Raw genomic sequence first — 26297 nt, 5'->3', positions numbered from 1 at the left:
ATTCGCGATTGGGAGAAGCGATATTGGTCTGGAGTTTGCAACATTCGAACGTGAACCAGACTTGTGAACCGGGTGGAGAAGAGCTGTTTTGAAGACGTCGGGATACGTGTTTGACCCGATGATTTCCGTAACCAAATCGTGGATAGGAGTCACCAAAGAATGCGCTCCCACTTTGAAAACTACGTCGTTGAGTGACGAACGCGGCAAAATGACAACGGTAGCGTCGCTACTACTACCACTACGACTACGATTAATATTATTGTGATGATTTTTCTTATAATTGTTGTTGTTGTTGTTGTTACTCTCTATCACGGCCCGAACAGCTTTTGGCCCTCGTTGGTAGAGATTGTCAACGTAGGGCATCCACGTTCGAAACATTTTCGCCGCCAACAAGACATCGGTCGTTTCTAAGTACCGAAGGAATTCTGTCGCGTTCCCGCACCGGCGAAGACCACGGACGAGAAATTTCCGTTCTCGATCGTCAATGGCCTCCACGTGCAACTCAATCCCCGCTCTAATATTAGCGGCAACGGCGGCGGCGCTTCCAAAAGAAGCTGATCGATCACCAGCAACAGCAGCATCAGCCGCCGCGGGAATATTGGGTACGGCGCTACGAGCAGCAGCCGCCGAAGTACCCGGTATATCCGGATTGAATGCGATCGACGCCGCATATGTTGGTGGCGGCGCCCGTACGAAATTGGGGCCTTCTTCCAAATCAACAAAGTGATACGGCGGCGGAGGGGAATCCATCGAAAGGATAGCGTCCGGGATGCTTTCTGTTCTCGTGCTCAAACTGTCACTCCTTTTCAAACACACTCTTCGTCCTCGCAGGATTCTTGCAGGTTCCGCACTGCTACGGCCAGTGTTTTAGAATAGATTCTTTAGACACCTCGCTCTTCTTGCGTCAGAACCACGTCTTTCATTTCAGCACAGGTCTGTCGGCAGATAAACTATCCGTTGTCCGGCGGGTGCGTATGAGTTCCGTATGAGTTCGCAATGAGCTCAGGCGATCTGACGAGAAGGATCCTCTCGGGGCACTTCCCCTCCTCTGCTTCACGCAACGGCAGTACAAGCTTTCAGTGATCGTCTTAGCCACTTCGTAGAGGTAATGATCGACAAAGTACGGTTGACCTCTTGAATAGCCATGTCACCTGGAGCACTTTCGAGGGATGGGAAGTGCCGAATCGGATTCGGAGCAGGATTTCGCGAGGAGAGATCTGGAGAGCAACAACGACGAAAGATCATGGAACAAAACAAACGAAACTTGGGAAGTCTGACTTAAGGCTCTGACGTGCTGTCACGTCCACCCATATCTTGCAAGCAGTAAGCCCGGGAGATACTTCTGAAATACCCAATCGCTTCGAGCCTACCCTAAGAACAAAATCCTCATGTCTGGCTCTCTCAATTCCGAGCCCACGAAATTCAGGCTCCCGCCTGCAAGGCAATTCTGCATCGAAGTGTCACCTGCCGTGGGAGACAAGGAGAATTCGCCCGACAAATCGAGGCTCCGCTCCCCGGGGCCCGCTTGGAGTTCACGGTTCCCTTCCGGATGACCGGAATCGACTTCTGTGGACCGTACTTTGTCACCCATCAGCAGACCACCTCGAAGTCGTACGTCACATACTACTCTGCAAACTCATTTAGCAATTCGACGGTTCCTCGCTATGTATCCCGGTTGCGTCAAGTTCATCTCGGATAATGGATAAACTACAACCACGCACGCACGCGCCGACGGAGTCCGAGGAGCCGCTAGCATTGACGCCGGCTCAATTTCTCCGTGGCGGTCCCCACCATCCAGCTCTTGCCGCTGACCTACCCGTCGACGCTCTCCCGGGCGACAAATCAGTGTCGGCGAAGAACTGCGAAAGAATTTCATTGCGAGGAGATCGTATTTCAAAGACCTCTCCGTGGGGTGGTTTCGCGAATATATGCTCCTTCTCAAGTCGGCAAATCAAATGAGAGGGCTCTCGGCCGACCCCATCCGGGTGGGCGGTGTGTGCCTCCTGAAGGAAGACAATTCACCGAGAATCCGCTGGAAGCTCATCCGGATCGTCGACGCTCACCGGGGTCGCTCATGGAAATATCCGGACGTATACTGTAAAATTTTCAAATCTAAGAGCTTCTCGTCGTGCTGCCCAGCTGTTGTGTCTGCCGGAGGTGACTGCGGACGAGGTAACAAACAAAGGATAATTTAAGTGAAACGCTTCCCGTTTCCGGGGGAAATGTTATATATCTCGAGTTTTTAACGCTTGGCGGCACTGGGGTCGAACACCCGTTTGTTGTCGGGAGTTCGTGAATACTGTGGCAGAGAATCGAAACCGAACTCGCATCCAATGCAATACTGGAAATTCGGTGATGAACAAGTTTCGAATGTGCCTACTGGCCGGATGTCGCAGCGGCTGTATTCACATTGGGACGCATATCCGCAACCAATCATGCCCAAGCTCGTGTCTCGACTGCCGCTTTCGCTGCGTGATTCTTCAGAGATCCACCAAGCCCTCGGTGAGCAAAGTCTGTCCGATGACCTCTCGCTGGGAAGGTTATCGGTGGAGTATCACCCGTCGGGATCGTGTGTTGGGCGAGCTTCGTCCGGAATAGTTCGTTCGGTCTACCAAACAGTCTGCCGAATTCACCAAGAATGGGGGATTTCAACCGCATCTTTCGCTAATCTCAACTCTTCCTCCAGAAAGATTTTACTTCCTTGCTCTTTGAGTTTTCGATTTCGACCGAGTCATGGATATTACCTAATGATGTCCCTTTTTTGAGGTGAATCGGTGAATCTTCAAGATCTATCACCAATATCTCACACGAAACCTCTTTGTCCGATTGAACTAGACTGTAGGGCGTGATATCTTGAGTTCCTGAGGCGCAGCTGGGAGTGCCGTCTACCTGTAGGGTAGATGATCTTTTCCCAGTCCCAGCCTCCACGTTCAGCGCAGCTCGGGGCAGTATCACGGTACCCCATCTGATCTATGTACAAGAAGAAATCGGGCGGGGGGTAGGCCGGGAGGCTTGAGAATCTCTGAGATCTCTTTCATTCACGGAAGCGAATGGTTTCGTGAGAAAGGGGTTCCCCGGGAAAAGATCTTTCGGCAGATTGTCAATGATGAAGAAGGGATCTCGTACGCCATCGAGCGCTAGTTCGACAGCATCAAGGACTTGCATAGGCTTCTTCTGTGCGTCGATCGTGAGTAGGCTCCGTTTTGGTATGAGAATGTGTAGATCTTCATCGTTGACGTCGATAAATGCGGAAGAAATCGCGTTTACATCGGCACCCGTGTCGCAGGTGGCCGTCCTCGAACGTCCCAATATACTTATTCGCTTCCTATACATTGAAGATGCGTGTTTCCGGGGACAGTTCGCTCGGAAGTGATCGCTCTTCCCGCATTTGAAGCATACTTAAGCCTCTTCCTCTGGCTTGGCATTCTTGGATATTGTTCTCTCTTCATGAAGACTCTCTTGAGTACCCGTGCGGTCGGTTCACAAAACTTGTCGTCCACTGCTGCTACCAATTGCCGGTGCGAAGGAAACGGATGTATCCTTCGTGCTAGAAGAATCGATGTTGATCGATTGATAAGTTGTCAAGCCAGAAATGGGGTACATGGTCTCTGACGGGTGGGAAGCCGAGGCGCATGTTGCCTTGCGGTCGTAGGGAACGTAGTCTCCGCAAGCACCGGGAGGGTCATCGCAGCGGGAAAAGTGCTGTCAGGAGGACGCAAAAAACTTAAATCGGGAACATGGTGTGGCTCCGTTGAGCTGTCAATGAGATGGTTAGTGTCGTTGTCGAAACGACAGTCGAGAGAAATCGACTCGTCGCTAAGTCACGGGACAGAAGTGTACGTAAGAAAAACATGGATAGAAAAAGTCCGAGCAGGTTTCACGTGCAACCCGCGTCTGCGGCTGTGACGGAATGATGTAAATCGTTTATTCAATCTTATTGTCTTTGGAAATGTTGTCTGAATGATGAAATGAATTTTGAGGAATGCTCGGTGATGGCTGAAATATGTGATATTTGTGAGAATCTTTCGGTACTGAATGCGGCTAGAAACATGATCGATGCTCGAATCGTCGGCCCGGCCGGAGACCAGGAGAGAAAGGGGCAAAGACATTCGGCCGATGGCCGCCGGAGACAGGTTCGTACTTGCTCACATCTCACATGGAAGTCACACACCGGAAATCGAACAGCCTATCCTCGCATTTTGCACAGGAGTGAATTACGGCTCGGGACTCTCCGGGACAGAAACAAACGAGGATCTTCACCAGTCTCGGATCCCACGAAGAATGCGGCTCCCTGAGCTCGGGATTCGCCACGAGAGCCAAGCTCCTCAGCACAGCCCTGATCCATCGCGAGTTCGCGAGGACCCCGATGTAGTAATGAATAAACTAAAATGAATCCAATAAAGTCTGAAATCGGGGGAGTAGAGTAATGGAAACGCAATGAAAAAACACAACCACCCTTCGAGGGCCTGTGAATCCGAGATGTCCATGAGATTACTCGCACGATCCGCGGAGCTCACCTTTTGAGCTGGAAAACAGAAATCACATGACGAGAAGGAGCTCACACCTTGACAGTTGGTGATTGATTTATTCTCCAATCAATCATTGTCACACTTCGTCCTTACTTCCACCGTACGTAAGATGTTGTCATCGAGGACAGTATCAAATAAGGGTATATCATAGCTATGTTTATGTTATACGATTCGTATCGTATTCAAATAATATCGTGAGTGGGTAACAGGAACGCCATCATTCGTACTCATTATTGTTGGTGATTTGGTCGCCACAATGACAATCCTCATTGAAAATCGATTATGTGGGAGTTGATGGAGATTATGATAATGATGATGATGATGGCTGCAATATCTCGAAGAGCCCTATGGAGGTTTTTCTTGGATTCTGATCTTGATGAGGAAAATTCTCCCGAATCGCCGCCGATTTTCGGTTCTTCGGTTCTGCGATCCATACGATTTCGATTCATTCTCTCCTTGATCCGCGCAAAACTCCGATAAAACAATCAATATTAATTACCTTCATGTCGGACACGGGATGGGATGTGGCTAAGCGAGGGGCGAGTTTAAACAGTTGATAACATCAATCGTCCACCGTGGTCCTCTCAAGCCCCGACGGCTGACGATTTCTCCGGTCGGCGTTCGAGTGCGTGAATCACCGAGCCGGACGGGGGAAATGAACATGGAGCGGGAGGGAACAAGAGAAATAACCACAGAGAACGGAAGTTTTGGTGAAGTGATACCACGGAAGAGCTGTCAGAGCACCCTTGCCCTGAGAGAGAGGTCAAGAACAGACCCAAGTCCAATATATTACGGGACTTCTGCGGCCCGTGTGGCATCTACAAGTTGTCGGAGGACATGCGGGAAGGAATCCCGAAGCGTCACTTAACATAATGTCTGAACAATGACGTGAACAGTTCTCCTCGAGAGCTGGGCTCGAGTTCCAGGAGGAGGAGGTACACTCTTGGACGAAGGTTGCACTCAGAGCCAATGACGGAGATCAGCGTATACAAAATGATCGGGTGGGTTGATAGGGAGCAAGTGATGTGGATCTAATTCGACGGGAATTCTCTAATGGAACAGATGCCGTTGTAGCGTCGGGCGGCTGCATTCAAAATTGGAATATATGTTGTTTTGATCGGATTCCTAATTCCTTTCTTGCCGGCAGGCAGTGAAGTTCGAGAGCGGTTTTGTGCGTTGTGAAACACTGTTGCACCACTCTCTCGGTTCCTCGCTCCAAGATTTCTGGATGTCTGCGGAAGTATTCGTCTCACGGCGAAGCCCCCGACAATGACAAGACTGATATTGTCACCTTACTTAATTGGCTTTACAATGGAGGACATGTCAACTCGTCTCGCTTCACCCATAGCTTCGAGACCACAATTCGCGATACGTATCGAGTCGCGGTCTCGCTCCAAGTCATTCCGTCGGCGTGAAATATCAAATAACGTTCGGAAAACGATGAGGAACGATCGAATCGAGCTACCAAGCAGAATTTCCGAATGATCGGAGGATGGAGGAGAGACGGCTCCCATGAGATCAGCCGTTATCTTTTAGGAACAGCATAGATTCTAAATATACGGAACAGAGATGCCAGCTTTGAAAAATATTGCCGCTCATCCATTTCGGGAAGGATTCGATCGACCGCCTTATTCGTTGACTGGTACTCAGATTTCTGAGCTCATCGCTGCAGCGACTCGACTCGCACAGGTGTTCAATCGCTCACACTTCACATCTTCGTTCACCTCTCACTCAGACGGGATACCCGAGGAGGAGCCCACGCGTTCATTCCTATCGAGTGTTGAATATTTTCATGAAATTGATGGCGCACCCGCGAAAACAATCGTTGCTCGGAAAATCAGAGTCGTCCTCCTGATATCGTCTTGATCTCATAGCCTCATCATCCCTATAGCGGCTCTCCAGAGGTACATATTTGGGAAAATCTATCAATTTTCCGCGTTGTCTGTCATATTCCTCCGTATGGTACATTCATAGAAGATTTGTTTCATCTAACACATCATTTGTTCGATCGGACTCATAAATCATAGCTTACATTGTCTGCATGAGTCTTCCATCTTAATTCGGAATCATGTCGGCGCAGTTTCGCATCTCCACGACGGGGAGAGGTTCTGGGGCGGCAGCCAAAGCCTGTTGGAACCTCCCGGAGGGAAGAGGTGAGGAGCGTTCCACGATCTTGATTGAGATAACAGCTTTTCGTTGGTTCAGGTATTCGTCTTTCTGATGTGAGCGTCCATGGCACTGTTTCATCGCTTGTTCCTCTCTATCACGTCAAAGCCGCATGATCATCTAGTGACAGTGGCGAATTCGACAAGAAGCTCCGTGTTTGAGTCGGGAGGAGTTTCCGTCCCTCAGACTTGAGGAATCAGATTCGAAAATGCAGTCGTCGAAGTCAAAGTGTATAATCTTCAAGCGACCGCCCGTTCCTCCAATATTCGTCCATCATACAACGTACGTATCAATGAGTGGCCTTCGCTCTCGCTTCAGGTCATTGGAGATTGTCCGATCCACGAACTTTCCCCGACGCGTCGTGGGGCAGGATCGAGGGGAGTTCTTCACGTGGTACTAATCGTGCTTTTAGTCCATAAATGCCGTTCGGTTGTCGAGTGTCTCCAACCTATTCGGCTCCTTGTCCGGATTCCTGCCACGACCCTATATATAATTCTCGACTTTCTCCTGGGTCCGTAACAATGATCCATCACGCAAGTCTGGGTTGGCGTAAAAATGATCACTCCATACACAATGATCATTCCGATCATTCGCTCTTGGGGTCGTTATCGAGTTTTCCTAGGAGAGGTAACGTGAGTGTTTATTCAAGTTTTGTTCTTTGGATGAGCCAGATCGCGCAGGTTACCGACCAAGGGATTCCTTAATCCGCGAATCGCTGCTCCTTGGTGAGGCGAAAGTCATCCCGGAGCGGTACTCCCTGCATCATTCCATGAAACTCCTTTTGCAGACCCAGTCGAGTGCGCAACAAAGTGATTCATGTGATTCGTGCTTCTCTACAACAACAGTCGACATTCAGAGGGTCGGCAAGCACAGTCATTTGAAAAACAGTATCTTGAGCCGTGTCGGACGATCCCCACGTCTCCGTGCACTTCGCTCCGACGCCTCCAATGCTCTTCAGGTACCTTGCCAGGTATCAGAGTAGGTTGACCCGCAACGGTCCATCGGTGACCTCTACCTTCAACAGTGGCCGATGAGTAGATGAGTAGATAGATAGACAATTCATACATATCGTAACAAAGTGCATGTACTCAAGAGTAGCCATGACATAAAGATGCGCGCGGGCGATTCATAGCCGTCTACATACATAGTATATATCTTCTCTCGATCTATCGTCTCGTTTAATCGATTGCTCCGTTTTTCAACAAAACTACTGCTAGGCATAATCGAAGCTCGAGGCGGAACTCCGATGATCGTCGCCGGGGTTCCGAGCTTAGGAAATGACAGAGGGGACATCGCAACTCAATCGTGAATCGCACGGGATCACTTGCAAGCTCATGGGCTATCGCAGCGACGCGGACCGCTCCATCCTAGCCGTCCACAGAGTTTAATTGATTGAGGGAAGTTTCAGCGAAGACTGGAATGTCACGTTCAGTGGAATGCGGAGAGCAATTACGGCCCAAGCGAACAGGGCCGCTCATCGGCTGCAGCCGTAGGCGGTGCAGCTCAGAGTCTTTGCGCGAAACGTCGTTTTCGATTGGTTGTAATCCTTCCAGGGAGTCGGTCAGCTGAGAACGATTCTTGAAAGAGGGAAAGCAGGTCAAGTGCTTAGCTGCGGTGAAGGAGACGGCCGGTCGCGCGCAAGCAGCTGTGAACTCGGCGACGCAGCTTCGGTTGAGCGTCCGTGGCCCTGCACTTGGAGAAGCAGATCATACTGCTGCGAGCGAAGCTCCAGCTGAGGATGAGAGTTGTTGGAGAGTGGTTTCAGGCTGATGTCGTTGAGATCTTCTTTCTCTGTACAAATCGCCCTCATAGTATGCGTGAGTGAAAGGTGGTGACTGCAGATTGTTTCGACGAACGAGTGAATCGAGTCGAACAACGCGAATCCTTATCGCTGACGTATCGAGAAGGCAAAATATGCGGGTGTTGTGGTGTATGAGCGGGTCCGCGTTTTGAAGAAAGTCCCCGATTAGGGGAGTGATTTCCGGCGAATTTTCCACATGTTTCGTCCAACCGAGGTGTTCGAGCTGAACACCTGGGAGTTTCCTGGAGATTCCTGATTTCCGTCCAATGCTCGAGGACACGCTGAGGGTTCGAGGGGCTATCTCATTTGCAATCGGATGCTATTCACTTGCGGCTAAAATTCCCAGCAATGGCAGTTGACGTCGTCGACGGCGGCAGGAATCTGCTTCTGTTGTGATGTCTCTGTTGTACTTCGTGTTGCCCCGATTGTTGACCGTATTCCTCGTCGATGTTGGTCCAGGCCACCCCCGCCGCGCGGTCTGGGGGCGGCCCCGCGGATCATCACGAGATTGCACATTTCTTGTCCCCGTGCTCGTGGTGGTCCCTCGACTTACCGGCCGAAGTATCCGGACGATGTCCTTCAATCGTTCGGGCCAGCTCTCTGAACAGGGACACAACATGCCAATTGTATTTCGCCGAACATTCCACGTATCCACAGCGCCAGTGTTTCTTCACCAATCCGGCAACCTCACGGTGCTCTCGGGGCTCTAAGGGATGGGAACAGTCGTTAGGAAGAAAGTTCACCATACACAACAGGGACGAACAAGGGACTTCGAGGACGACAATTCGAAACATTCAATATGGGCGCTGAAAGAAATTCAGTCGGTCGATGCCAAGACCGAAGAACTTGTGTCATACACACCTAGATCGTGCTTGTTTCCCACAACGAGAATTGGCACTTCTTTCGCTCGACTCTGCAAAATTTGCTCTCGCATGTTTTTGACATACTGGAATGTCTCCGGCAGATTCACATCAAACACGAGAATGTATGCTGTTGCGCTCCGGAGACCATAATACCTGCAAGGAGCAACAGATTTGAAGCGGGAAGCGCATGCCATTTCCTTGGCTAGTGTACTCTGAGTGCTAGCATAATACGCGAGCGAATCCAGGAGAAGCAGCTCGCGCAGGCGATTCATCGACGCGTTCGCCGAATACAAGAAATATTCTCTTTCAGCGGTTGCTGTCCCTGGCCTCATGAGGTGTTGTTCGAGTTCATGAACTCGATCAGCGAGGCTTAGAACTAGTCCGAGGCGTTTCCGAAATTTCATGTTCCATGTGGTAGAACGCTGCAGCCCGCAGGATTCCACGGAGAAGTGGGGACCATCATCACATTTCGGATGCTCCGCGCTTGTATCCACTTACCGGTAGTCAGCCCATTCAAAGAGCGAGTCTGCAGGGAAATAGGGGATGACGGGCAGATCGGTAATTTGTAGAGCATACAGTTTTTCGTTGTATAGAACCGAAGCCAAATAGGAATGTTTCTCCGTCGTTGGTCGATGAACATCACTGAATTCATTCCAAACGAATTGTTGGACGATCGAAGTCTTGCCCACTCCAGGTGCGCCGAGCACCACAACCTGCGGGGAAAAAGTAAGATCACTCCCAGATGATGAATAGACCTATCACTTAGCTGTCTGGCGGCACTTTCGTCTCATTCAGCCACCGGCTGGGGGAAGGCTGGGGAAAAACTCGCAGCATGAACTATCCTGGACGCACCTTGATGATACTCATGCTCATGAGTGCAGTTTTTGCTCCGGATCTCCTAGAGCGGTCTCGCCTTCTTCCCGGAGTTTGTTAACCGTCGTCAACGCTTCCCTCAGAGGCGGTCCTCACTCCGAGCATCATCAACACTCAACGGCGGGAAGGTCAATCTGGAATTCGAAAGGTGAATATAACACGAGACAACACGGGCGAGTTGAATGTCAGCCTGGAGAATGTCGACCCTTCATCCACCCACGGACTCCCTCGCAACTTTTCGCAGCGGAGGCGATACTATTCTCTGCGTCCGTCGCCCTCTCACATTCGCCTAGACCTTCTCCTGAAAATCTCATTTCTCTTCCACCGACGGCGGCATTCGCATATCTTCTCGAAAAACACTCCATTGGAGTTGAGCAACTTCCTGGAAAACTCCCGTTCCGTGTCGACGGATCGGTCGAGCGATCGTTCCGTCTCCGACCTCAGAGACAAAAGCTTCCCGTCGGAGCTTCAGACTCGCTTCCATCGAAGGGAGAAGCCTCTCGTCATTGCTTTCCTAATACTCTTCGAAGTCTATTTACTGCGCTGACACCCGCCAGCAAGTCTCGAGCGGCTCCAATAGATTTCACTGTCGAATTTGCTCTAGCCGGGAGCCCTAGACTTTGGAGGAGGAGGTGCGTTGGGCGATCGAGCGGGCCTCCGAACTCATCCTGAATATTCCACTGAATTGTATATTGTATGTATGTTTGTTCACTCCCTTGTATTCACCGCGCCCGCGCGTACAGGCGTTGGCTAGCGCGGCCGCTGCTCCCGCTCCCGGCTTTGCAGTGATTACCGTAATTGGCTCGATTGATTGCTAAGCGAGGCCACGGCCATCGTCGCGTCGGTCGTCTTTACAAGGCCAAAGAGCGCGGACTGCATATCGAGACGAGTGCCGAAGCCCTGCTGACATTGTTTCCGAGCGATCCGGCCGGTACACCGCAACGACTAGTGAGCGATCCTCTGCTGCCAACCTTGTCGATGTCGCTCGTCGATGAGAATCAAGAGCAACATTCCCAATCGCCTCTATTGCTTTCGTCACATGAGTTTTATCCCGCAAACGCAGCCGCTCTGAAGGATCCGGAGCAATATACCCTATCTACGCAACAATCTGCGAGGTCCGTGACGGCGCTGAATAGCTTGATGGAATAACCGACAGTTCCCCGATTTCGGCATGATGCTCAGCCTAATCGTAGGGGACACTCTCGAAGAACGATGCGATATGCGGATGACCATGAAGGAAAGACTTTGACGAGGGAGAAGGGTGAATCGAAATCCGCTTGCTTCGCTTCAAGGGATTGAGGTGACATCATCGAGTCGGCGGTTCAGAAAATCCTTGACTATGACCGCGTCCTTCCGTTCTGTAGAGTAATTGCCCAAGTCGAGGGCTCGCTACATACAAAGCTTCGTTCCCTGAGACTTATGACCGGCCGCCAGGTAAACCCGCTCCGTGGTCGCCGCGGTCCAACGATTCTCCCAATCGCCATCACGGATCCAGGTTTTATGCAGACGCAAGGTATACAGCTGGAGAAGAACAACGAGAAAATTCAGTCCCTCTGAGACCAGGCGGAAATCCAGTCGGTCCACCGGGCGCTCGAAATACACCTGAACTGCAGGACCAGATTCCCTGACGGTCTGAGAGGTGACGTGATTCAACCACCCTGGGTTGACCCTCGAGGAATTATTCCTTGCCGAGGACTCGCTAATCTTATCGGTGCGCTCACGAGCTCTAGACGCGAATTCCGTGCCGGCGGGAAAGCTTCCATATGCTTGGAGTTTCTCCCCATTCGCTCCCTCCTATTCGATGGAGATTCCAACTCGGGTGGGGGTTCCTGATTCCTGATCCCGAACGGCAGGGCTGGAACTCTCAAAAGTTTCGTGTCTTTGTTTCTTCTCAGTGTTGGCCGCAGTTCCGCGTACGATCCCGCAGTCGTTGAAGCGGAGCAAGAAAAGCAAGACTGGAATGGAGAGACAAAACTTTCCGACCGAAGACGATGTCGTCGACGACATCGGCTCAATATGCTCTCGACGAGTCCGCTGCCTTCATCATCGACAACGTTCCGTCATTGGGTCCGAGTGCCGTGACAAGGATTCTTCCGGGAACTGGTCGGTCCTCCAGACTCGAGTGGAACTCTGCTACGGAGTCCGTCAAAACTCGAGCGATGGTATCACCACGTAGAACGGGAGCTTTGCACCGAAGGCATACAGTCCGAGGAAAATGACCGTTTGATGAGCCACACTGGGGGCGATTTTCCAGCGCTCGAGTCTGGGACCCCTCCTAGGGCAGATCCTCTCGAGAAATTATTCCTGCTCATAGGCAGGTAGTATACGAGGGATTTTTTTCATGTGCCGTCGTTGAGGAAGCGTGTCTGTGATCGAGTGGTTTGCTTGAGGTCGGTGTGGACTGCAGCGCGTTTCATACGGCTGATGTCTTCTATGTGGATCTCTCAAAACGAAGCAGAGCCAGCCATGGATCATATTGCGCTATCCAGCTGTGAAAACGGGCAGTGCCCGCTTATTGGCATCTCGATGCCACCTAATATCTTAGGGGAACAAACCGAGCAAAATAAGCATCACAGAGGATTTCTTTGTTCCGCCGGAGCGTAGGCGTGATAGCATATCGTCTACTTGTAGTGACACGGTGCTTATCGGTCGGGAAGGGAGGGGGGAAGTGTCATCGTCAGCAGAGGAGACGCAGTCACGCTCGGAACCGATACGACAATTTGCGTGCTTACGCAGCGAGTACTCAATCGAGTCTGTTCCGTCGTATGACGAGGTAGTCGAAGGTGGAGTTGAATAGGGAGGTTCGCCGACGCCTTAGGCTTTCATCAAGCCTGTGTAATCCTGTCTGTCCGTATTCAAGGCTCCGGAAGACGGAAACGGACCACGGTCTGATCCCGAGTCGGAACGAGGAACAAGAAGCTCATTCAGACTGTCGGTCGGTCGGTCGCCCGCCCGCCCTTCGACTGAGTAGCAGATGGGTCGACACCGACGTCCAATCGGAGACGGGGAGGAAATGACGAACCTTGCGGCACGCAACAGTTCAACTTCCGCCCTCGGGGTAATTCACTTACCATTATCTACCACTAAAACTCTCGCTCAATCCACCGTCACCGGGACGCTCGCGTCGATTACTCGGAGCGCGGCGGGTCCAAGCTCACACGTGTTAAGACCTTTCCCGTCGAGGAAGAATTTGCGCGGACGCGGACCGGTGCCTTGAGCCACTGGTGCGAGTGCCCCATGATTTCGTCGAGCTGGAAAACTCTCCGCTAGCGACATCCACATCTCGGCCTCGACCCCTCTGCCGCCGCCGGTGTGAGTCCTCGCTTAACGGCACAGCTGATCGAAAATGGAGGTCGGTACTTGATCTAGCGCTCGCGAGGTATCCAAAGGCATTGCTGACCCGAAATTCCAGGAGTTTTCCACTGCGGATCCCTATCAGAGGACATGTCAGACCGAGGAAGTGGCATACAAATGGTGATCGACAACAGGATAAGAATCACACGCGCCGGAGACCAGAAGAGAAGCTCTAGGCAGGACAAGAAGCAGCATATTTGTCGAGGAACTTCGCGCGCTAATTCCACAATGAACCGAGGCTCAGAGGAAACTCACTCACATGTCGTTCACCATCCCGTCGGGCTTACCGATGAGCCCCATTTTTGGGAGATGCGAGCAGTACGGGTCCTCATCTCATGCGCGCTTCGGAGCCGCACTTACTGATCCTTTCGGCTCTTTCTGTTCTTTATGCTCGCCCGGAGATCTATCTTTCGCGCCTCCGGTTACCTACCCCGGCCCATATGGACTGTCCGGGGGTGTATTTTCGCTCAGTGTCTGCTTCGGCATCGACTTGTTTCTCGAAACTCCCCCACCTCGTGTCCCGCGCTCATGAAGCGGTCGACAAGGCGGGAGAACCAGCGAGGACCCTTTCACATGATTCCTCATGGAAGATTTGTACTGTCGGGAAGTTGAAAAGGAAGGCACGAGCTTCGACTCGGCATAGAAGGCGGAAACATTCAGAGAAGGTCTGAGGGGCCTTATGACTATTATCAGCAGTCGGGCAGTACAGTCAGACATTGACGTTCAGCTCCGGGTGAGAAGCGCGCTCGATACCATCCACGGTCAAGGCATCATCATCGGCAAGTAAGACAACATTGTCCGCGAGCTGACCACGGGATTCACGCTCGTCGCGTACCACGGAGATCGACAGGGGACAAGACATCGCCGGATCGTATTGAGCTCATCTGTCTTCCGATTCGTCGGATCGGGAATATCTCACAGAGATGGCGCTCCGAGAGAGCTGGAACGGCGAACTCACCTAATGTTCTGATTCCATCCTAATAGTCGACGAACCTCGATGAACTTGAATCCTATTGGCGCGGAATTGCTGACGGCGGCGATATCTCTGGTCGAATTGGAGGTGAGTAACTTCGGACGGCCGAGACACAATCTCGTTCAATCGCCCCACGACACCGTTTGATCAATTCGAGCGCTCAACTGGGACTGCTCGGGAGACAGAGCTCCGGGAACGGAGCAGGGACACGGATGGGACGCAGGCAGAGACAGATTTCTCGAGGGTTCTGTGAATGAGCAGGTCACGCTCGCGATCAGAGAATCCGGCGTCGTGCGATGGCGGGCAACCGCTGTTGAATCGTGCGACGTTCACGAATCGTTCTATTTGCGCTCTCTACACAGTTGAGGTAAGAGCGCGGATCAGTGACTGAAAGCCTGCGGACGCTCCCTCTTCCCCTTCCTCCTTTGAGGGTCACGTGGACCTTTCCCTTCGTCGTCCAGCTCTTTAGCTCGGAAGGGAGGGAATGAAAATCGCTGGAAACCATGGGAGAGGGGCAGCTGGCGAGGCTACTGCAATGGCAACTCGGTAGATGGAGTACAGGTGGCCTTGAACAGCAATATCAAGGGCGATTAGAAGCAACAGTCGTCGGCACCGACGGTTCGCGGCGCTTTCCACCGCTCCTTGCTCATCAAGTTGTCGGAAGTTATTGACTCCACTTCGCTCTGAAGAGATCTTTACGATCTCGGGTTCTCGAGTCAGCAAGCTGACTCTCTCTGCTCAAATACTTCGAGGCTGATATCCGAGAGATAGGTCTCTCTATCACCGCCGCGATCCCATTCGGTTCAACCGCCTCTGATTCAGCAGGATCATTGGAAAATTTGGGAAAGAAATCACCAGAATTCCTCTTTTCCGTCGTGGAGATCCTTTAGTGCTGCATACTGTCGCACTCCCACCGCTCTATTCTACGGGGTCTCCATTGGCTATCGCTACGGCCGCGCATACTCGGCAATTCCACAATGAATTTGCATTGGAGTGATTGAACACAGTAGAATCGGAGTTTATGTACAAAATGGAATCGGAATGGATATGGGTACACATAATGGAGTGCACATGGATCAGGCTCTTCGTGAACGCTCGGATCAATCGTCAGAACAACAGTCAGAACTACATTGGAAGTATTTTTGACGAAATGCGGTCAAGGCTGATGAGCGGAGCTCGACGGATCTCTATGGAGCGAGAAATTGTGGGTAGTCGTCAGATCCATCATCGCCGAAGTTTTGCTGGAATGAGCTGCCGTGAGCTTCGCGTTTTACTGTCCCTGTCCCTAGTCCTAGTCGACGGACAAGACAAGTTACGGAAAACACGGGAGTAAGTTGAACGGAGAAGATCTCGAAATTTTTTATTATATGACGTCATCTTCCAGCTTCGAACAATATCATTTTCCGCGGTCGACGTGCCCGGTTCTCCAGCAAGTGTCCCCGGGAGCACCTTCTTCTCGCCTTGAATGGAGTCGGTGTGAGGTGGCCTACATCAGAATGTTAAGACGGAGGAATGGTGTCGATCATAGTTACGCTCCTAGTAGAGAGTCGATGCTCATCCGAACCTTAGCTCTTCTCGGATAATAATATACCAAATCGAAGTCTGCAAAATCAATTTCGTCGCGCAAAGGTCAATCTTTCCGGCTGATCAGTGCACACAACGCTTCGAGACCAGCACATCCCCGATAGTTTATGGAGGGTCATGTCGTAGCTCGATTGCGAAAAAGGATATCACGGGCAAACCCTTTGGCAGTATAGCTCTCGATGTCGGTGGCACACAAAAGACTTCTCAAACTCTTGGTGAAACACGGGACCTGCGAGAGCGACACCTGCACTCCGCAGGCTTTGACGAGGTGCTTCAGAGGTACGGCGCCGAGTTGGAGCAGACACAAAGAAGAACTTGCTAGCAGAGCCTCCAAGAAACGATTCCCTCTCACCGAGAAACATGATTGTTTTGCAGAGCAGTGAACTTACGCTGAGTGAAGGCAATATGAAACTGCAGTGACGACACCGGTAGCGACCGAGAAACACATTACATTGTCTACACAGTGACAGTTCTCAAAACGACGCAAAGGTGTTGGACCTTCTCAAAACTATGGGTCGTTTCCTTCTTTGAGAAACTGGTTTGAACGATTTTTTCATTTTTTTTCCTTTCTCACACACCTAAAACATCGATTTCGGGATTCGGGGACCGATGCGGCGTGCATAAGAGAGATAGGCCCTGATGATTGATGTCATTCGGCATAGAAGCCCAGCTCTGGGGCATCGGTCCCGGAATCGCGAGTTGAAATAGCCACGCTTCTTATACCCTATGGCGTCCGCATGATCCCCGCGTCATCGGGAACAGGCCCGAGAACGGGACGGGAGAACTCGGAGGCTTCAACATGTATCGCAGTAGAGGATAGAATCTTGTAAACGTAGTGGATGTCAGCCGCCAGTTCTCTTAGAGTTTCCCCGACCATCCATCACCGATTGGACTCGATCAGCCGTCACAGCTCAATAAGGGTCGCCAGGCGAATGGCCGAACTTTCGTTCAGCCAGGAATAATTGTACACTTTCGAACGGAATCAATTTCTGCCTCGACTTCAGGTCACGTTCTGATTGGGATTTGGCACGACAGGGATCTTTGCGTCTGCTTGTTGGAAGTTCTATGACTCCGGAATCTCGATGCCGTACCCGCTTCCACGCTCTCGACGAACAATTCGGACATCATCCGATGGCTTGATAGATTTAACATAAGCCGTATGATCAGGTCCGAACCGCGGTCGCGTTTGCCTCGCGTGAGACGATTAGGGACCGATCTCGAGGGCTACCGACCATTGGGATCGGCTCGTATGGCCCGGCGTATCAGAGTGATATCATACGACATGCTGAATTCGCCGAATAGGATTCATTCTCCTTTGCGTTCGACTACGACTCGGGATTGCTTTTTCTCTCTCATTTCTTCCTCGCCTCATCTCCTCCATCTAATTTCGATGCCTCATCGATGACGTCGTGACTATAGATTATCTCTTGAATCGATAACTATCCCTTAAATAGTCTCATTAGATCTCATTGCAGATCTGTGGGTACAGAGTTGAAAGGTGATCGGAAATATAATGTATAGACTAATGACTTGATCAATAGATAGACAGTCTGAATTAAACGAGTAATCGAGTTTACGACTTATTATCATCAGGTTGCCACGGCGGAGACCTTGTGCGCGCGACATTGGCTCTCCAAACATGTGGATCGAATGTTGTTGATCTTGTTTTTCGCTCTAAATACGCTTATACATTCAATGCTAATTAAACCTTCCGCTCCGACATACGCCGAAACATTTCAACAACAACAACGACGACGGCTGCAACAATAGTTCCTCCCTCGTCACGAAACGTGTCTACAACCGATTACCGGGTCGAATTCGGTCAGACCAATCAAACTGAGGTTTCGAAAAAGTTTCGAGAATACCGACGGGAATCTACCCCTCTTCCTCCGTCTCTGTTTAATGACATTTGGTGAGAAGGTGCTGCTTCTCCACAGGAGGATTCCTCAGCAACAGGAGTGAGCGCTTCCAGACCGCCGTGACGCGAGAATCAAGGGTCGACAATAGAGTTTCGGGGATGGGAAGGCGTTCAAAATACTTGTATGCTCAACAAAAGTACACAGCAACTCAGACCAACTCTGCAAAAATTATTCTCGTAGTCACACGAGGCTTCAGGTCGATTATTATTACTCTTGTAATATTATTCGTTCTCTGATCATCCAAGTTTACTGATGTATATTCACAGAGAGAATGATTTGTTGTACCATGGTATTCGACTGATGCGTCTCTATTCTAGTCTAGGTTGCTTGGGAAATATTCAAGGAGTGCCATGTTCTAGGCCGTCTCATCAAATTTCGATAGTTCGTGATCGGATGGATATTCCGATTCAGGACTTCAAACTCGATCGAGTCTCCTCTTCTCCTGAATGGGTGACAGCCTAACTCGAGCCGGCTGAGACGGATATCCTCGTCCTGACGAGCGGATCTCTCTCGGAGCGATACCCACTAACATTCCATCACGGAAATTATCGCTTCATTCCCTATCGGCGTAGAGAAGACGACCATGATGAGATCTCACGACCGAGTCGCGACACGAACGCGGATCTTTCACGGACTGCCAAATGGGGATTTTCTGCCAAGCTCGAGCCCTACATGCGTTGTTTTGTACCTCAGGCGTCCGAAAGTTCAGGGAGGTTTCCGTCACGTTGACTTGGGAGCAAGGAATTTGAATACCGTATTCGACCTATTCCTGTCTAAATATTTCTAGGAGAGGTACAACGAAGCTGAGATTCAAAGATGCTGAATACCCTATGATTCGAGTCGACGCCGCCCGTCCACACCATTTCCATGCGGGCGATGGACTCCGGAACGAGCTCGATCCGATAGAACCAGAGCTCAAGGCGTCCTGATCACTACAAGTGCACCGAGCGTGCTCCGTCGAGTGACCCTTCTAAGTCGATGAACAGTACCAGCACTTGGTTTCTTAACAGGCACAGAAGCAGATCGATATAATGCGCATCGAAAGGTACAATGCCATCAACAACATAAGCAATTTTCTCAATAATCAATGTATCGATTGTCTTGGCTGGAAATCTCCAAAAGATATCTTGGGTACTCTGCTTGGAAGTAGCGATAATCACTGCTATACGCAGAGTGAATTAATGGTATGTAGGTGATTCGGGTGATATCAGATTGATGCTTCACACTCGACCGGCAGGACGTCGATGTCTTGGCGCCGCTGATCATCAACCTCATCATAGCCCTCTGACTTGGCTAAGGCATACGGATTAGAGCACATCTTCCAATCGTGTTTCGAGGCTATGAGGAATCGCCGACGTTGCGTCAGCTCCGTCGGACGTTTTGAGAGACGATCCTTCGTTCCGGTTCAGAGGGTGAGGGCCGAGGGTAGCGCAACGACCTTGAGCCCTCAGATTCAGGTAGCGGACTAAGAGGCAAGCCCGATTGAGCTCGCTTGCTTGCTTCCAATTTACGATATGATTTGCTAGACAAAAACAACGTGGATTGCTAGGGGTTGAGAAAATTATCAGGTTTCACGCCGACTCAGGAGCCGGGACATCAGATTGCGCCAGAGCGTCGAGATCCTTTCTGAGACTTCGAGCTTCGAAGACCACCGTAAACTTTCATATGTGTCCGGCTGGCACCAGCCATTGGCGTACTTCGCTCTTGACGTTTCGGAGCGGCTGACGTAGCCCGTTCCTGTCGAAGAAAATAAAGCTTTAGTCATGTCTTGAATATCGAAACCCGGTCCCGAAATAAAGAGCATTCCGTCTTCCATGTGGAAAAATCCAGCGAACCCGCTTACCTCTTTCCCGGGTTTATGGTTCCACGAACTCCGCGTAGCCATCCTGCGAAGTGAATGGCGTTTGTTGAGAGCCGATTTAGCGGCTGTGAACCGCTTTTCTGACTGAGGCGGGTTGGTATACACTGACTTGAAATGGGGATCATCGACGAAATGGCATTCAGACCGAGGCTCACCCGTTCTGGGACTTCTTTCTGAGGAATTCGCGTATTTTTTTGGCTGCCTGGGTCTCCTTCTTCTGAGTCGGAGGTTGTTTCTTCACTCCCGAAGTGCTCGGAGTCTCTTGGATATTCGAACTCGTTGACGCTGAGCTGCCGAAAATTCGGTCGAGGTCATGCTCAACTGTAGAGCTCAGCGATGTTTCTTTCGTGTCGATTTTCAAGCGCTTGCTCGTTTCCGCGTCGGGAAATCCCGAGTCCGGAGAGAAAGGGACATCGAAATATCCGGCGCTGCTCTTGCTCTTGTGGTACAAGTATTGCTTGTAGCGTCTGTGGAGAAGTAGCTCTGGATAATTTGTGGTGACTCGATAACGAGCTTCTTGGGGGAAAAGTAAATGAAAGATCTTTGCTGCATCACGAATGGTGACGACGCTGACCTATAATAGTTCTGGATGAGGACGGCCGCTTCGCGTTCTTTGTGATCCGCTTCTTGGTGCTCGGATATTTTCCGATCTTTGTAAGATCGGAATGCCTTCTGGATTGTTATCGCGGCTTCATACAACTCCCGTTGCTCAGCATCGGATAGGTTCAACTTCGAGAAATCGTGCTCCACTATTTCGTCGGACGCCTGCAACCGATTTGGGGGGGGGGTCAATGAGACGCCGATTTTCAAGTCTGCCTTGTGAATCCAGCATCAAGAAAGGTTGTGCTCACCGGTGACCGAGGGCAAGTCGACGACGAAGGTAATGAGGTGGTGGGGTCATCATCGGTGAGTCTGCCGAGAACGTCGCATCGTAGATCAGGATCGTCAGTCAGAATCTTGATTTTATACATGCGTGAATAATGCCCAAATGTGGGAATCGCTTTTCTTAGGAATGGCTGACCGGAAGGTAGAAGCTGCTCACCGGTAATTTTGTTCGGTCAAGTCGAACTGCAAGTTGTCCGAGAAAAGACTAGACGTCGATTCTTCCAACGACGCCTCGAACTCCTCGACGAGGAGCTCTTCCTCTCTGGGATCAATGGGGGAATCTAGTCGAATGGGAGAATTGCAACACGTCCTCTGATCTTCATCTTCGTAATCCTGGACGTGACCTGCTTCAGAGAGTTATGCGAATATGTATTATGAAATGATGATGGTTAGCAGACGGCTCGCATCGCTCCCATCGGGCAGCACGTCTAACTCATTCGAGCAATTCATCTCATAATCCGCACAATTTCTCTCTCTACGAATGCTGCTCGCTCACTTTTGATGCGCTCGGGAAGAGCAGCTATAATTTGCTGGGCCAAATTCAAAATTCTCTCTTCTTCATCTGCATAAAGGCATATGTTGAAGACGCGTTGTTGTTTTGAGCTCAGACCTGCGGTAATCATAGGATTAGGCCGAATGTTTGCCACTCGCCACCCCCTAATTCCAGAAAGCTAGTACAGAGCGATATCTGATCGAACCTTTGACGTCAAGCAGTTCACGGTTGGATGAAGTGGGTCCGATCGGACTAACAGCAGCCGTATCGTCAACCTCTTCGTCTTCCGAAATGCTCACCACGTCTACGATTGGACTCTTCGATGATGAATCTGCAAGAGCGATATTTCATGCTGATCATTTGCTTCTAGGCTTGGCGGATTCCAATTTTCTCCGACGATTGGACCGGACAGGCACACCTCCATAGCGGAACGGGCGAGAGATAAACGCAAAGATTCCTGGAGCGACACTTTCAAGACAGGATGGGGAGGAGTGCGCCCGACGATTACCTTTTGAGTGAGAGCAGCGTTTGCTGTGATTTTCCGGCAACGACTTCTCTGATAAAAGTGCCTTACCTCAAGGTTTGAGGTCGGTAAGGTACCACCCGATCAGAGAAGCCGTTCTTCCCTCGTTTCAAGCCAGTGCTGCGACGAAGCTCGTGGGATTCTGAGCTCGGTCCCACGTCAATCAATGGGTGCAGAAAACAAACAGCGAAACTAAAGAAAAAGGAAAATGGGAATGAACTTGAAAATGAAAATATGATAAGCATTCGGGAAGTCAAAACGCCCGCGATATCCCGACAGGATAGGGGCATGCTGGGGGATCAACCCGAGGGAATTGGAAAATCATTCTCAATTCCAGGCTCCTCCAGGAACGAGAAGTGATTTTGTCGGCGACCATTGCAACACTCTCGGACTGAGTCAAAGACCTTTAGAGAGTCTCTATCCCGCTTACCGACGACATCGCCGTTGGAGTCACTTCCCGGAGCGTTCTTGTCCGCTTCGCACAATCCATGGTCGCCAGGTGATTTCAGCGAAAGACTCAGGAGAGCTCGCAGCGGTGTCGCGGATGGACGTTTCGCGGCACGTCTTCCGAAGTTAACAATGCTGAGGAAATTTCTAGCTTAGTGGGAAGCCCAACGCAGACTCTCTCCGATAATAATTTCGAACTTTCGCTCTGGATTTGACTTCCGTCGTTGCCTCACCTCGACTTCGAATCGAAGATCTGTACGGACTGCTTCGAAGTGCCTTGGCTCTCGTGGTTTCGAGCGCAATCCCCAGGCCTGTCTCCTTCCAAGTTGAAAACTTTGGCCGCAGCAGGGTTCCATGAAAGCAATTGTTGAATGGATTTTCTGTGTCCCTTAGCGCAAGCCCAGTGCAGAGGCGTATTCTCATAGAAATCTCGATTCAATGCGTCCACTTCGCTTTCAATTAGGGGCGACGGATTCTCTTCGCGCCATCGCAATAGAACCGAGATCAGTTTTGTGTACCTGGAGCAAGTGACTCGATTTAATTTTCATCGCTTTCCCCCAATCGCGGACGAATCCAAACGGATCAGTCTCCTACCCGAGGGCTGCCGACAGGTGCAAGAGAGACATTTGTTCCGAGTCAGTGACTTTCACCGGCGCTGCTGCGGCTGTTGGGGGGCTCGGTGACACCATCAAGCCTGAGCACACGGAAACCATCCGCTGTTCGAAATTCCACGATCCCGCCGCGAGAGCTGCGAGTTTTGCAAAAACAGAATTAATTCAGCGTTGGGAATGTCGCCATCACGATCAAGTTGAGTCGTGGGCTCCTGATGCGGCGTATTTGCGGGGTGAAGCTCCGGTTTGAGATTTCGTGCCGAATGGCGAAGATATCGAAGGCTCAGGATTTACCTTTGGCGAGAAGGCTCCGCGGACTTTCGCATTCGGTAGATATCGCGAGTCTCGCTTCGATGGATTCAAGTCTCTCCATGAGTGAGTATTTCAAAGCGGATTCCTCAACGTCGAAACAACTTCTTGTTTTCTTGACATCGTTGGATTCCACACTATCCGTAGGGGCGCTTGCACGATTCGCAGCTCTTTCCCCAGCTCTGGAAAATCGCAGAACGTTCAATGGGAATGATTCAGGAAAAGAGCCCCGATACCTGAGCGTAAGGGGGCCTTGGGATGTGATCAGAGAGTCCCCTGTGTACGCTGTATATGTTTACGCCTTTTTCCATATAATTATTTCTTGATGTTCTCTCGGCGATCTTTGGCGAACAAAGTTCTAGAAACATCTGGTCCGCTTCTATCCACCGGGAGAAGGCTCGACGACTCTGAAGATCCGACGGAATCATTTTTTGGGGTGGATGGATGAATCAATGCCAAACATGACTCACCGGTACTCGAATTTAACGGTGTCGGAGATCACAAATCCGTCGACTGCGACCTGGAGTGATACCAATCCAGGCTCGTGCGACGGGCAGCAGCAGCAGAGGAGTCCGTTCTGCACCAAAGTGGTCGGAACGCTCATGCCGTCGAAAAGGATTGAGAAGTGACTGCTGCTGGCGAGCGAAATTCAGTTACCAACGATGTTATGACTTCATCCTTCGTCGGAGCTCAGCCCACCTCGAAGGCGAGGCGAGGTCGATTCGGTTCCCGCCTTTCATCTCACCTGACCGATTGCGTCCAGTCACCGGCAATGAGAACTTTGACACCACCAGGAGTGTAGGCCCAGTCGGGAGAATAATCCACAATCTTGATGCACAACATCTTAGCACTGAAGTCGGTCGGTGATGTTCTGTGTATCGAATCACAATTCATCGTCGTTAAGAGGTCGGAAGCCGGAGGAGGTAAAGCCAGAGGTGGCGGCATCATCAACGAAGCCGACGTATCGGATGATAGAGGCGAGCTGCCAGCTGACATAGAGTTTTGCTGTTTCGACGAGGGTAGTGCAGGGGGTGGAATCTGGAACGACCGAATGCGTTGGGCTCCTCTCGACAAGAGACATCTCAAATAATTTGAGATAATTCTTCATTTACATGTATTTACATATATATCTGAGATAATCCTCTCTCGGGAGTCCAATTTCAAATAAAATCATCGAGGCTGAGAGCGGAGAAACCGAAATAGCTGCCTCATCTTGATCCGGACCGCGGAGACCCGAATTCTACCTGCGAGGTCGTGAGAGCATTGATGTCGTTAAGATCCTCCCACGTAGCCACGCTCCCGAGCATGTCGAAGGTCTCGATGTTGAATCCATCTTCTTCGCTCCCGCCGATGTTGTGCTCGATGAAATCCATGGTGTTGAAATCGCTAACAGTCCCATCGCCGATTGACCCAGCCATGTGCGCGGAGCTGTGCGAGAGGTCTTGTGCCAAACTAGTGGTGGGCACATCCGCGAAATCGAGCGGCTCGGTTTTCAAGTCCGTCTTCAGCATAGTGTGCGTATTGTCTGAGGACGAAACGGATGGGCCACCGAAATCCGTCATGAAGTCATCCTTGGGACCGCAGAAATCGCCGTTTTGTACTTGGGTGTTGAAGATGTCGCTGATATCCAACGGACCTGTTGGCAGCTGGAGCGATGTGGGCGTGAGATTTGGGAATGGGGGACTGTTTGAACGATTCGTCTCACACATCGGCAGAAGGTCATCCATGTGCATATCCTCATCCGGAGGGCTGGGCTTGGCCTCGACGACGGGTGACGCCGAGTCGGGGGTCTCGGCCTTCACATGTATCGGCTGAAATCGAGGCAGTGAAATAGAATCGAGCAGACAGCGAGTAATTAGATGGCGATCCCGACAAGGGACATGGATTTCTGTTTCATTGCGACATGCAGAGGTCAGACCCCATAATTCGACCGAGGATTCCAGACGAATGGGATCAGGATATAAGAGGAAATATTTTTCAAGGAGAAATATGTCGCTTACGTTTTCGCTCTTGACTTGAATGAGCCTTGGCGAGATGGCAAAATAATCAGGTACAGAAGATGACACGGAACACGGGACAGTCGATTCGGGGACGCGTTGAATGGGTCCGGCAGGCACCGGAGCGGTACTGGTTCCCACCGGTGAGATCCCGCTGACCGGATAGGCCGGGGGGCTCGGAATCGAAATCGTTTGTCCATTGGCACTTGATTGAACTGCGACGCGTGTCAGAGTTCCTTCTGTCATAGCGATGGGAGCCGATGTGGCAGGCGTGGGGACCGTAGACGTTGGACTGGGGCCGTTCGTCCCACAGACAAGTGTTAAAGGAGTGACCGAGGCGCCCGCGAGGCCATTCGAAGCGTTCGCAGGCCCGTTCAGGATCAATAGGCCCCCACCACCCCGGAGTTGCGAAAGGTTCAAAATGAAGCTCGGTCGACTCGTATCGCCGTTCAGAGGTCTGCACGGAGCCAGAAGAACGCTGGCCGGTCTCGGAGGTGTCGGCATCGTCGGGGCCGAGGAAACGATCGGTATTTGAGACGGAACGATGGAGGTCGTCGTGTTAGATGTCGTATTGCTCACGGTCGGCCCGCTCATCAGCCTATTGTCGGTTTTTACTGCGGTCGATGACGTCACTGGATTCGCTGGGAGGGCGGAGACAATAGTCGACGAGGTCAAATTTTTTGGGGATATGATGCGGTGCACCGGATGACCCGTCGCGATCTTCTTTGCTGTGATACTCTGCTGCGAGAATGCATTAGAGGCGTTCACGACGGTGATGGACTGAGTACTCCCCGGACTCATCGGGGTTGTCTGGGTCGTTATCTGGAAGCATCGAGTTTGAGGCCATTATGAAAGTTGGGGCACAAATTAAATCATGGGCATCTTAATTATTTTTTCCTCAATCTCCGGAGCGGGGAGAAATCGGAGACCTGATCGACGACTCTGACTCGGAGCGGCATCAAGTCCATTTTGGTCGAATCTCGGGTTTTCAGCGGTATCGATACAAAATCGTGTGGAAAATGATCGCTACTCGTATCCGCTACTCGCGGCAAAAGGTTTAATAGGTTGTATAGCAACACGAGGGGATTCGAATAGGGGTCGGAATAGTG

At 51.0% G+C, this 26297-nt stretch overlaps 2 protein-coding genes across 2 annotated transcripts in view; both read right to left on the bottom strand.

The window, feature by feature from the left end:
* Nucleotides 1–8996: 8996 nt before the first annotated feature.
* Nucleotides 8997–10226, bottom strand: LOC100903323 (ras-like protein family member 10B). Its single transcript, XM_029111864.1, has 4 exons — nucleotides 10212–10226; nucleotides 9858–10072; nucleotides 9356–9512; nucleotides 8997–9200 (listed from the first exon to the last, which is right to left on the bottom strand). Exons 1-4 carry the CDS (start codon nucleotides 10224–10226, stop codon nucleotides 8997–8999), a joined length of 591 nt encoding a protein of 196 aa, XP_028967697.1.
* Nucleotides 10227–19658: 9432 nt separating this feature from the next.
* Nucleotides 19659–26297, bottom strand: part of Camta (Calmodulin-binding transcription activator) — a 50711-nt gene continuing 44072 nt past the window's right edge. The window contains exons 6-21 of the mRNA XM_018640117.2: nucleotides 25192–26010; nucleotides 24436–25002; nucleotides 23937–24229; nucleotides 23662–23820; nucleotides 23177–23373; nucleotides 22866–23019; nucleotides 22505–22789; nucleotides 22255–22388; nucleotides 21507–21632; nucleotides 21305–21418; nucleotides 20966–21152; nucleotides 20775–20835; nucleotides 20498–20688; nucleotides 20079–20390; nucleotides 19906–19948; nucleotides 19659–19799 (exon numbers count right to left, since the gene is read on the bottom strand). Coding sequence (XP_018495633.2) covers nucleotides 19659–19799; nucleotides 19906–19948; nucleotides 20079–20390; nucleotides 20498–20688; nucleotides 20775–20835; nucleotides 20966–21152; nucleotides 21305–21418; nucleotides 21507–21632; nucleotides 22255–22388; nucleotides 22505–22789; nucleotides 22866–23019; nucleotides 23177–23373; nucleotides 23662–23820; nucleotides 23937–24229; nucleotides 24436–25002; nucleotides 25192–26010 — 3783 coding nt within the window. The remainder of the gene's footprint in view (nucleotides 19800–19905; nucleotides 19949–20078; nucleotides 20391–20497; nucleotides 20689–20774; nucleotides 20836–20965; nucleotides 21153–21304; nucleotides 21419–21506; nucleotides 21633–22254; nucleotides 22389–22504; nucleotides 22790–22865; nucleotides 23020–23176; nucleotides 23374–23661; nucleotides 23821–23936; nucleotides 24230–24435; nucleotides 25003–25191; nucleotides 26011–26297) is intronic.

Source organism: Galendromus occidentalis, unplaced genomic scaffold (assembly GCF_000255335.2).
Source record: "Galendromus occidentalis unplaced genomic scaffold, Mocc_1.1 scf7180000077475, whole genome shotgun sequence".
In the NCBI taxonomy this organism is placed as follows: Eukaryota; Metazoa; Arthropoda; class Arachnida; order Mesostigmata; family Phytoseiidae; genus Galendromus; species Galendromus occidentalis.
The sequence above is the reverse complement of the archived record's forward strand: the minus strand, read 5'-3'. Positions and strand labels throughout refer to the sequence as shown.

Bases quoted from the DNA above. Each gene is read 5' to 3' on its own strand.
- LOC100903323 (XM_029111864.1), bottom strand. The intron at 9,513-9,857 runs GTAAGTGGATAC...TGCTCCTTGCAG, and splicing joins TTTGAATGGGCTGACTACCG to GTATTATGGTCTCCGGAGCG. The intron at 9,201-9,355 runs GTGTATGACACA...CATCCCTTAGAG, and splicing joins GAAACAAGCACGATCTAGGT to CCCCGAGAGCACCGTGAGGT.